The 12,965-nt window shown below is 42.9% G+C and overlaps 1 protein-coding gene across 1 annotated transcript in view; it reads left to right on the top strand.

Annotated features, from left to right (window-relative positions):
* LOC135201228 (F-actin-monooxygenase Mical-like) overlaps positions 1–12,965 on the top strand; it is a 323,794-nt gene that overhangs the window by 287,743 nt on the left and 23,086 nt on the right. Inside the window, 4 exon segments of the mRNA XM_064230105.1 lie at positions 11,455–11,487; positions 11,490–11,519; positions 11,522–11,563; positions 11,566–11,596. Of these exon segments, the coding sequence (XP_064086175.1) occupies positions 11,455–11,487; positions 11,490–11,519; positions 11,522–11,563; positions 11,566–11,596 (136 nt within the window).

Genomic DNA, 12,965 nt, shown 5'->3' with positions numbered 1-12,965 from the left:
AGGAATTAAAATGGATATCCGTTGTTGTTGACAACACTTATATTGTTCCCCACAATTTATGTACTGTTCTAAGTTCATTCTTAGGTAATGAAGTGGAGTCCACATTGTCTTTATATTTCCATCTTAGAGCGGAGAATACAGAATAGGTCTTCAGTAGTTACTAAACTAACCAGATGACATGTGAATCTTGAAACACTAAATATTACCATGGTTGAAGGTCTGGGTGTGTCAGGAGTGAGGAACACAACTCTCTGTTCTTATTCTTTATATTCATAACCGCAGAAGGGTTACCATATTTCCTTGCTTTGAAGATGCTCAGATTTCAAAGACACACCAATTTTGAGTGGAAAATTAAAAAAAAAAAAAAAAGGCAACATTCACAAATTGATGGCTGTCTTTTGTATGGTCCACAGCATGTGTTCAACTGTCAACGCATTAACTTACCGTGGCTTCAGCTGGTATAGCATTTTTATCATTGTAGTCTTTTCATATCATACTTTCAAAACTATCTTATATTTTTTCATGTTCATCAATATTCATATGAAATAAACTGTTCATACGTTGACACACAAATGAACTAAAACACTTGAACAGAATAGTACAGGGTAATGTATATGATGTAAACTGCCCAGCCATGTTGCATCAGACATTTCCTTGGCCAAGTGTCGTAGTGAGTGCAAATGGATGAGGCTACAGCTTATGCTGCATTGCAAGATTTTGATACAGTATTGGGTGTAGGCCCATGTGGCATTTTTTTAAACAAAGTAAAGGAAAACTTTACACCAAAACTGATGTAGTACATATAAATATGGAATATTTGATCTTACCGTTACATTTTGCTGAATCATGCTACGACTGTCACATCCCAAATAGAACATAGAAATAGAATAAAGATTGAAATACACACAATATAGATATGTACATGTAGTTACTATGTAATTTGCAAATCTGAAAATATTTTGCACATTGTTACCAAGCATAGTAAGTAAAGTGTGAATTTCTGAAGAAACTGTCATACAAAAGCAACATATAAAATTTACACCTAAATATATTCCAGCTAAATTATGATCTACCAGGAGACCTGTATAATTTACAATAATTTTATGTTTATCAGCTAATGTTCACATAAAGTCAAGGTTGTTTGAGAAGAGCAAAAATATTGATAACATTTAAAATACCTCACGTCTACCGTGATTTACTGATACGGGAATTAATCTTTGAGATTATACTTTTTTTTTCAAAATACTTTTGTTTATTTTGATTTTTACCTTAGTATGATGTGTACACTTCATCCAGAGATTGAATACAATAATACTGATTTACTGTCTAGCAAAGATACCCTTCAGGAGTTAGAGTAATAAGCCATTAAAGAATGTAACCTTTGGCTTTTAGGACATACAGTAAATTTTTTAGATTAATTTTATGGAAAATTGGTATCTGAGCAAAAGTGAAGCCATGAACTTTATCCCCTTGAAACCTTGGTAATTGATGCAGTTCACATAAACTCACTCACATGTGCCATAAAACTAATTTCAGTGATTAAAGTACATATGCAATAAAAAAAATTTCAATGATGAAAGTATGCTGTATTGCATTTAGTATTGCTGCTGCTGTAATGCCAGAAAATTATAGTATGGATCTAGCCCAATTTCAGTCATTTACTTTTATTGTTTAGCTTTGATTCAAGTGTATTTTATTAAAAAGAAATCACTACAAAGCAAGGGATTAGTCAATTATTGAGTTAGAAAAAAAAAGAACACCAGTGTCTTATGTTAGTCCCTGATGAAGAAGTTGACCTTGTGAATGCAAGGATTGGTGACAGTTTCTAAGGGTAGTGAGTAATCCATATAAGCAATGCAGCAGATGCTCAATTCAAGTAGGTTTTTATCCTTTCAGCGTAATCCTTTTGTTAATAAAAGGCAAACATACCTCCTCTGTATTTAAATTTCTTTAATTTCTTTTGAGTGCCATTTTGTCTTCTGCAGTACAGTTGATGTTGACAAAGTTGCTGTTCACTTGAATGCATTGTAGTAGTACAGTAGATTAGTACTGCCATGCACATATATTTTTGCTTAATGTATGCTGCTTATTCACAGTATGTAGAATGTTCACAATTATGTTTTTCTTATGCTTATTGACTGGGCCAATTCATATGACAGTAAGTGAAGTTGTTATTTTGGTTTTGTTAATTTTATAGTACAAAAATTACCATTTATTAAGGAATTTGCTTATATGCCAGAGATTACTAAAAAATTAATTTTGTTGTCATTTAATATGCTACAGTACTCCACTGATTATTAAATGAATTTCTTGTGTTATGTAAGTGGTGATGTTATGCAAGCATAACTATTGATAATACATAGTGCAAGTATCGAAGTTTATTAGGTTCTTTTCAATACTAAATTATTTCTTTTACCTTTAGTTCATTGCAATTCTGTTGAGGTTGGAATTCGTTCCCTACCACATACATAAAAGTATGAATGACCAGGGATTTTCTTTAGCATCATTAGAGCAGATGTTGACATATTGAATTAGTAAGCTTTTTAGGTTTATTAGTATGTTCCAAGAGTTAAATGAAAGTTATTCCAATGAATTTACTTCATTTACTGAACATTTTAGCTTTGAAGCAGGTCACTATCCATTTGCAAAAGTTTGATGAGGTTGTAATTCACAATCGTTTAAAGGCTGGACTAGTTGCATGGCAAGCATTTGAGATGTCTTCAAATTGATATATCACCAAATGCTTACAGGAGTGGTTTGTTATCTACCATGATGAAATATTTGCAACTCAGCACAAAACTAATTCCAAACTAATTTTTAGATGGAGAACTTGTGCCTTTTGTAACACACTAAAGAAGCTTTCTTCCCAGTACTTACCTGTTTGTATGTTGGACGTGTTTAAAAACAGTTATAAAATGTGCTGAATTTTATTATTTTAAATACCTTTCTATTTTAGTTTGGTATTCACAGCTCTTGATGTTTCCAAGTACAGCACAGTACAATACATACATTCTTGGTATTTTACCTTTATTATTTTATTCATAGTGATGAGAATATTGTTAATGCATAACTAAGAGAAACTTGGCAGATGAAAATGTTTGCTAGAAATTCTTGCATACCTCATTTTCATCCTTGTCTCTTCAGAGCAGCATCATTGAAAACTGTTGATTAGTGGTACCACAACAATTGAGAGTAACTATAAAAAGGATTTTGACGTAAGGAAAAATCTATTTCTGGGCGATTGGCTCGTGTCGCCAGCGAAATATCCTTTAATCTATTATTTTCTAGGGTAAATGTACTAACACATACCAGAGAATAAATAAAATACAGAAAAAGGTCAGTATAACTGACTCGCTCCACCCTCTAGGAGGGTGTCGGTATGAACACTAGGCGAGTGAGACCACTACCACGAGCCAAATGCCAATAGAAATCTCCCACTACAAAACCCTCCAAGAGGGGGAGCCGTCCCACAGAGGGAGCAGCTCGTACTACTACTACACCATCCCACGCTTGTGACTGCGCGCCTCTAGTGGCCATCCTGAAGTTTAGCAGACAATCTTGAGCGAAGGGATGGGTAGGGGGGGTATTTCGCTGGCGACACGAGCCAATCGCCCAGAAATAGATTTTTCCTTACGTCAAAATCCTTTTTCTGGGCTCAGCTCGTGTCGCTTGCGCGAATCGTACCAGAGAAACAGCACAAGATTGTAAACAAAGTAAATAAAATATAATAAAACAAAATAGGTCTCAAATAAAAGATATAAAATAAAAGAATGAATATAATTGCTAAAAAGATACAAGTACACAGTAAAACAAATCAGAATTATGCTTAAATTACCCTTAAATCTAATTATGTAATAATATAAGGTAATTTACATATATACAAATAGGTACAATGATTACCTATCACAATAATCTGTGTAACACTGTAGCAAAATTAGAAATAGCAATTAGTATAAATTTACATAAATATTTGATCAATGATAAAATAAAATATCTTAGGAACTGGTATATGACTTAAGATACAAAACCCGTAACCATTGCTTATGATGTACCCCTACATTAAAAAAATAAGGGGATAACAGCTATGAGATCAGTATGGTAATCAGATGTGAGTGTCCCTAACCAGACAAAAGGGGCACTATACAACATAAAGCAGCTAAGAGCACAAGGTAAATGTTAATGAACAAGGCAGGAAATAGACGAACTGGTGGTTGGTGAGGCAGTAGAAAGGAGGACTGAATCTTCTACTATAATCTAGCTAGAGTCAGGGGAAACTATGTACCCGTTGCTACTGCTGGGAATTTCAGAGCTTCCAAGGACTTAAGGTAGTGACGTTTGAACACTGTCGGCGATTTCCATCCGGTATACTTCTTTAAATCAGCAAAATTCATATGTTGGAAGTAATTAATTGAGGTGGCTACTGCCCTGACATCATGTGCTTTTGGAAAGGAGTCAGGATTGGCTTGTTTGATAAAGTACAGGATTTGTTGCCTGATGCCTTTAGTGGATAAAGTACCACCTTTTTCCTCTAAAGAGGCCGGGCCCCGATGAGGAAGAGGAGGTCCTGGATAGAAAGGCTCGTAAGGTTGAAACCGGACAAAGGGAAACATCTTGTGGAAGGGTAGTACCTTCGCCAAGGTTACCACCTCATCAAAGGATCTTCATTCTTTGCTAAAAAGCTACGTTCCGGAGAAAGTAGCACTTCCCCCGTGGGAAGGAATTGAATATGATCCGGATCTCTGGATAAAGCCGACAGTTCTGAAATTCTTGCTCCTGAAGCTAGGCTTAATAAAAACAGAGTTTTTCTTAGGAGCATCATAAACGAGCATGTGTCATTATCGGTTTCGGAAGCCAGTTTTAGAACATCGTTTAAGAACCATGAAACTGACGTAGGCCTGACAGAGGGCCTAAGTCTAGCACATGCTTTAGGAATAGACGAGAAATAGGTATCTGTCAAGTCTATGTTAAATCCAAATTGAAATATCTTTTTCAATGCTGACTTGTTTGTCGTATCGTGCTAGCTGCTAAACCTTTTTCAAATAAAGATCTGAAAAAGGATATAGCAGAAATTAACTGTCATGATTCTGATATCTGACTCTCTCAGGAAGATTGCTAACTTTTTGACGGCAGCATCATACTGCCTCAAAGTTGAAATCCCTTATCGGATTTCCAGGAAAAGAATATTCTGAGGGTCAATATTCGCATCTCTTTTTTGCCGCAAACTTCATGAAATCCATAAAGTTAGGGTTTTGAGAATCCCTGAGGAAGGAAGCGAACACAGTCTTCGTTTGTACTGACTGGGAGAGCTTGGGACTGGATCCGAAGGGGACGAAGACCCAGTTCCAGGATCAGGGGGTACCAATTGCTCTTCGGCCAGTCTGGGGCTACTAGAGCCACTTGACCCCTGAATGTCCTGAGTTTGTCTAAGACCTTCATAAGGAGATTCACTGGAGGGAAGACGTAAATCTCTTCTCCCAGTTTGTTCCAGTCCAGAGCCAGGGCGTCCGTGGCGTAAGCCAGAGGGTCCAGGTTGGGAGCTACAATAACACGGTAGTTTGTTGGTTGTTTCGCTTGTGATGCGAAGAGATCCACCTGTAGCCCTGGACTCTTTGAAGGATCCATTGGAACGAACTCTCGTCCTAGAGACCATTCCGACTCTAGGGGTACTGATCGGGATAGGGCGTCTGCTATGACGTTTCTTACTCCAGCTATGTGGGTGGAGGAAAGATGCCAACTGAATTTGTCTGCCAGGGAGAAGATGGCTATCATGACGTGATTTAGATGACGTGACTTGGAGCCTCCTCTGTTATATGCAATGTACTACACTGCGCTGTCCAAGACTAGCTTTATGTGGGAGTACCTTGGTGGGCGTAATCTTTCAGAGTCAAGAAGACTGCCATTGCCTCCAGAACGTTTATATGGAACTGACGGAACTGGGGTGACCAAATTCCTTGCACCTTTTTGACCTGGGAGTACCCTCCCCCGCCGCTTAAGGACGCGTCTGTGTGGATGGTAATCCCTGGTGGAGGGAACTGAAGAGGGACTGACACTGACAGGTTCTTGACTTTTGCCCACGGCCGAAGCCGGTTCTTTAGAATCAGAGGTACTGAGGATAGCTTGTCCCTGGACCTGACATGTTTGCTCGATGAGCGCCAGATCCTGGTTAGATCTTTTCAGTTTGGCCTTTCATTAAGATGTTCGTTACTGAAGCAAACTGGAGAGAGCCGAGGATTCTTTCCTGAGCTCTCCTCGATGCTAGTTTGTGACTTAGAAATTGCTTGACTGACTTCGCTATTTCTTTCCTTTTGGTGGATGGAATCGACAGAGTGTGTGAGGATAGATTCCATTGAATGCCCCTAGCCACTGAAAGTTTGACTCTGGGGTGAGTCTGGACTTGGATCTGTTTATCTTGAATCCTAGATATTCTAGGAATTGGATCACTTTCAGTGTGGCCTTGTTGCATTCTTCGACTGATGGGGCCCAGATCAACCAATCGTCGAGATACGCTACTACCATAATCCCTTGAGCTCTGAGGCTGTTGCACTACTACTTCCTCCCGCTGAGCTTGCGTGCAACACCCTGGGTGCCACGTTGAGCCCGAACGGGACTACCTTGAAGGAGAACGTCTGGTCTCCTATCTTGAATCCCAGATACGGACGGAAGAAGTCTTGCAATAGGGATATGATAGTAGGCGTCTGTAAGATCGATAGAGGTGGTGACGGCCCCACGGGGAAGTAAGGTCCGCACCTGTGATCGTGAGCATCTTGAACTTGTCGCAGCGGATGGCTAAGTTTAAGCGGGACAAGTCTAAGATTACCCTTCTTTTGTTTGAGCCTTTCTTTGGCACGCTGAACAAGCGACCTTGAAAATTTAACCTCTTGACTTTGACTATAGCTCCTTTCTGAAGAAGGTCCTCTGCGTACTCTGTCAATTCCTTGGAAGGAAGTTGACGGAAAGGTCTGGATGGAGGTGGGGGGTTCGTCAACCAGCTCCAACCCCGCCCTTTTGACACTATGCTCTGAGCCCCGCCCCTGGCTGAAGTTCCCACCGGTGGCGAAAGTGAAACAGCCTCCCTCCTACCTGAAGTTCCTCATTGGTTCTGGTAACCCCCCTCGACCTCCTCTGAAGGTGCTTTCCCCTATTGAAGGGACCTCCCGATCCTCGTCCCACGAAAGGACCGCTTACCTCTGCCTCCCTTGTTCGAGCGGTCATACTTCTGAGAAGCTTGACTCTCGCAAGTGGATTGTAGGCTGGAGAGATGGGCGTATGAGGTGGTGGTGAGGCTGAGGGATATCACATAAATAGGCTGTGATTGGCCTTTAGACGTGGAGGGCTGAGCTGTCTGCACTAACGGCACTGTAGTAACTTGTTGAGGGAAGCGCGGCTGCTTCTTTTGGTAAGGTTGGAAACGTCTAGGCTTCCTTTGTCCTTACTTTTGGTGTCAAGTCTTGCCTTCTCCTAGCCATAAGACCCCAACGGTCCTTAAGGCTTTGGTTCAACCTCGTAGCCTCTGCTTGTACTTCCTTTACCATAGCCTCTGGGAAGAGATCTGAAGCCCCAGATGTTAGAAGAAAGTAACCTATTCGGTCGTGCCGAATGGTTGCCTCAAGCAATACATGCTTCTGCAATTTGTTTCTAGCAGTGGCAAACTCAAACATGTCTGACTGCACCGTTTGAGTCAGGGCTTTGGTCATAAGCTTAAAAATTGGTTCTGAACCATAAGCCATGGTTGCTACCTCGGACATAGCCATCAGGTTGATTGACCTGGCTAGTCTTGTTTTCGAGTCAAACTCCGCTTGAATAAGACTATCCGGGAGCCTGGGCAGCTTTTCACCAAACTGCTCCATAGCACAGTCAGGTTTGAGTTTGCCAACTGTGAAAGTGTTAGGCAGGTCCTCCCATAATTCTCCAATTGACGGGAGCAACGGAGAAGTGGGGTCTGCTTCTTTCAGCTGAGGCATGGGTTCCCCTTTCTGAGCTGCTGAGATGGTCGACCTCGCTATCTTGGTAAGGAAAGGGAGCGGGGTACCTTCATCCATCGTGAAAATGGTAAAGGGACTCTTGAATGGTTGGATCTTGGTATTTGAACAGTCCATGTCATCTAGACATCTAAGCCATTCACGTTGGCCTGGTCCCGAGAGTATAGGACTGTCTCCTTTGGCACCTCCCGTCATCTCTACCATAGCCGAAGGCGTGAGCCTAGCGTAGCCTATGAAGGGAGGCTGTAGTCCTTCCGGTAGAACTCGAAGTCCTCTATTCTTCGAGTTCCAAACTCCGGTATGGAGATGAGACCATCTTGGAAGGGAGCATATGACGCTACTCTCCAAGGATTGTTCATGGAGAAGCGGGCAGCGAGTCATACGGGGGAAGCTGAGATCCACTAGTGTTAGAGGTTGAGGGAGAGGCAAGGGGGGCTTCTCTTAGGCCGGCTATAATGGTATCCTGAGAAGTTATCCTGTCCGACAGGCGAGATATCATATGTTCCATACTCGTCTTAAGGGAGCCTACCAAGTCGCCCACCTGTTGTAACAGGCCAGCATTGGCGTCCAGAGCCGGAGCTGCTGAGGAGGTGGAAGGGAGACTCTGAATAGGCACCAAAGGTAGTGGAACTGGTGATACTGCCGGGGTACGGGATTTCTCCTTAGGTTTACTCTTGGAGGACTTTGAGCCGGAGCTAGACCCTTTAGACCTGTCTGAGCCGGGATTACGAGCCGGAGACTTACGCGAAGAAGAAGACGAGGACGTCTTCTTCGAGGATGATGACGTCTTAGTCAAGGTCATATGTTTAGACTTGATCTTAGGCCTAACCGAAGCCTCTGGAGGAGTATATAACTCATCACCGGTAAAGCCTGGGAAGGATGGAGAAGTTGCAGGGGTAGAAGAAACAGTCGTTCCCAAGGGGGACCCTTGGGTACCTGCATTACTTACCTCGACCAACAGGTCGTCTATACCTACCATAGGTTCAACATTTATATCCAGGGTTGCGACATCCGTGGAGATTATCCTGGTCTTGTTCAGATCAAGGAGGCCGCCAGCTGTTGTTGGATAAAGGCAATAGAGGGGTCCGCCTCTACCGGATCGACGTATCCAGTCGCCTTGCCTCCGGGGAAGATTAACAAAGCTAAACGCTTCTCCAGAATGTAGGGCTGACCCTTGGCGGCGTTCTTGCCAAAACCTCCGACCCAGGCCCGCAGGGTAGCCAATGCCGTATCTCCTTACTGCCGCCGGAGCCTGTAAGAGAGGATATATTTTAGATTAAGAATCACTTAAACTAAAACTAGGATATAACTTAAACTAGAATGCCTTAAGTTAAAAGTAATGATGAAAACTTAAGAAGTAAAAGAGGCGGAGCGGCATGCGGAGATGGAATACTTACACTTCAAAAGCTGGCTCACCAGATCGTAACATATGGTACACGTCTCATGGTACCAGACCTGGATGTCCCCGTGCGGAGTCGCGCATGGAGCATGGGGACCGGCAAACTTCGTGTCCACAGGGGGTCCTGAAGTGTAGCGGAACATCCCGGATGCTCACAGTTGGTGGCCTGTAAGTGGGAAGACACATGAGTATCTTAAAGGGGGGAACACTTACAGACTAATAAGGGCAAAAGAACTCCGTTACATGCGGAGCTCGGAAAAAATTTGGGCATAACCCCTCCCTGCATGGCTGAATAGGCTATAATCCCGGAGAGATCCGAGTAAATACTAAGGGAGGGGTGGGGATGGTTTAAGAAACTTAAGATACTTAAGATAACTTAAACCTACATGCAAGTAACCGACTAGGTCCAGTGAAGCGGAGTGTAGTAACTCAGCAATACGGTACGGTTAGTAAAGACCTATTGTATGCTCCGGTCCAACTATGGTGGGACTATACCCTTCCGCTGGATACCAGGACTCCGGTAGGGAGGAGCTCTAGTAAGGGGGGAAGGGCGAGATGACATACAGACTCGCGCTAACCCGGAGCGACAAGGAAGTAACGGAGGGGGGAAGGCCAGAGCCACCCACAACGTACACCCGGCCGGGCCGAGAAGCGGAGAGGTCGGAACCAGTCAGGGACTGTCGGGACTCCCAGGACCCCCTCCGGTGGAGGGGAGAAGGGGGAGGCAGGCTCGGCATTGTGGGCGCGAGCAAGGACAGACCGACCCACCCCCGCCCGACTCTATGGAGAGCGGGAGAGGGGGGAAGGGGACTGGCAGGCGCCTGGCTGACACCCGCGATCACGTAGTGACCACGAGGCGGTAAACTAAGATACGGAACCAAGGCCTAGGTAACCAACTGATCCAGAGAAGAAAGTATCGGGAAGCATGGAACCCTGAAGCGGTAAGCATATAGCCCATGGGGCGCAAAACCAACGATCGAGAGAAGCTATCGGGAAGCACTGGAACTGAAAACGGTAAGCATTAGGCCCAATGGGCGCAAACCCCCAACTCAGAGAAACATGAGGAAACGACCGGAACTGAAGTCAAACGGTAGACAAGGCTCTATGAGCCAGGACCTAGGCTAAGCCAGACGCCAACTAACCTAACAAAAACAAAACATAAAAATATAACTATATAATAAAATGAAAGACAGAAGGTAAAATAGCAGGAGAAAAAATCCAGGAGTGTGCGACTAGCCGAAGGCAAGTCTAACCACTCCAAAGCTAGTCAGGGGGCGCGATACAAGGAACCTTGAACTAGTGGGTCTGGATAGAAAAGCCTACATAAGGTGAAATACATACACGCATAACAACTTGAGTAGACGTAAAAAGGGCGGATAATCAAAATAGAGCGTAAAAAAAAATAATAATAAGGGATGTTTCTAGGTATGGAGAGACCAAGAACGAACCCAACATGCGGCAGGACCATGCTGCCATGCTTCCCGCCCCCAGAGAACGTATCTATACATAAAAAACGGCAAATACCGTCTCGGGGACGGAAAAGGCTCGCTAACCGTAAATACTGAGTACTTAACTTAGCTGCTGCAATAGCTGCACGCTCCATTATCGAAAAATCCGAAGAAATAGGCACACACGAGAGAAAAATAGCACGTGTGCTCGTGAGTGCTAACTTGAAAGGATGGCCACTAGAGGCGCAGCAGTCACAAGCGTGGGGATGGTAGTAGTAGTATACGAGCTGCTCCCTCTGTGGGACGGCTCCCCTCTTGGAGGGTTTTGTAGTGGGAGATTTCTATTGGCATTTGGCTCGTGGTAGTGGTCTCACTCGCCTAGTGTTCATACCGACACCCTCCTAGAGGTGAGCGAGTCAGTTATACTGACCATTTTTCTTTATTTTATTTATTCTCTGGTATGTGTTAGTACATTTACCCTAGAAATAATAGATTAAAGGATATTTCGCGCAAGCGACACGAGCTGAGCCCAGAAAAGTCTTTTTTGCTCAAATTGTGTTTTGCTAAAAAGAATACAAATGTCAGAATGTGTTTATAATTATTTTAATTAAGATCATGTTTTGTACAGAGGAAAGTCTTTCGGAAGATGATGGAGGAATGCCACAGGTACTCCAGCTGGTACCTTAGATCGTGCACTCAGGCTCCATGGTCAGGATCTACTCGAAAGCAGCGTAATGCTTTAAAATTGCCAGACAAGCTGAGTTGAAAAGGTATATAATTAACCTGTAATTAACTTTTTGAGGTGAGATCATTTAATCTAGTATACAGTAGTTTTACCTTGGGTGTGATGTTTTAATGTAGGTTTGTAAAATATTATTGATGGGAAACTTACTCTGACATGGAGGTAAAAGTTATCTATTTTTACAATATAAAGTTTTGATACAAACCTGTTTATAAAATAGTGTTAACTGAACAGGATGCATCCAGGTACTACATGAAAAAGTTTTCCAAAATGAACTGTTCCACTGAAGATGCTCACCCAACTCCATATTGCTCAGTTACTTGGCAATGCTTCATATTTTGCTTATATTAATATCTGTCTGAGAGAGTGGGGAAAGGTAGAAGGTGCTAATATGCTATGGAATCATACTTTATCACAAACCCATTCATAATAAAAAAGAAAAGCCAGAATCACTCTTTACAGTGGTAGCATCCAAGAAGACTTTGCTAGAATTCCAAGAGGATGGAAGAATGCAAAATGACAGAGGCATTTCAGAAGGATTGCTTTTGTGGTTTAAGAATTGCAATGGAAAGACCACCTGATTTGACCGTGACCATGAACAATGGGTCTGCAGACCCAAGTACAGGTGCCCATTGGCACAAAAGGTGTGAAGTAGTGCCATAGGTACCAGATGTCTGATAAATGGATAAGAAGAGTAACAGCTGTAATTACCCTGTATCTAAGGCAAAGACTTGTGGTCATGATAGGCTACAGGAAGGCAAAGCCATAACATTACTATTACAGTGTGAGGAAACCCCCCTGCAGAGCTTAGTAATGCCTGGTGCTTGCCTTCATTGTAACATGGAGACTTGAAATTCCATAATCATCATGAAGGTCCAAAATATGACCAAGAGAAAGAGCAAGCCGTATCCCTGGTAGAAGGCACGACAGAATCCAGAAGAGAAGGGCAGTCTTGTGGGCCTTGTCAGACCTGAGTAGCCAGCTTCATAGCCAAAATGTAGCAGAGAAGAGTTCCATGGCTGACCATCTAAAGGAGTGAGTTTTGGAGGCAAAGGGACTCTGCCAACAGACTCCGACATTTGTGAAGGGAGACAAGTTGAAGAAAATCATTCCTGGATGCTCCAAAAGAGGTAAACAAAGACCGAACCCCCCCAGGCTTCCTGTGACAGGTCACACATCAGAGTACCCATTTGAATTGACTTGAAGCAGTTAACCAGTCAAAGACTAGGGCACTGAGCATAGAAAAACAGAGTCCAACTGATAATTCACTGTTGTGTAGGGAACAAGGTTGTTGCAAGGCCCAAAGGAGGTGAGACCAGGTTTGTGGGAAGATTCAATGTATAGCTAAGACACTGCAGGAGGAGCAGCTACTTTGGAACATAGAACTGAGAAGCCAA

This window comes from Macrobrachium nipponense, chromosome 28, assembly GCF_015104395.2.
Source record: "Macrobrachium nipponense isolate FS-2020 chromosome 28, ASM1510439v2, whole genome shotgun sequence".
Taxonomy (NCBI): Eukaryota; Metazoa; Arthropoda; class Malacostraca; order Decapoda; family Palaemonidae; genus Macrobrachium; species Macrobrachium nipponense.
Note: the sequence above shows the minus strand (reverse complement) of the source record. Positions and strands in the feature narration are given on the sequence as shown.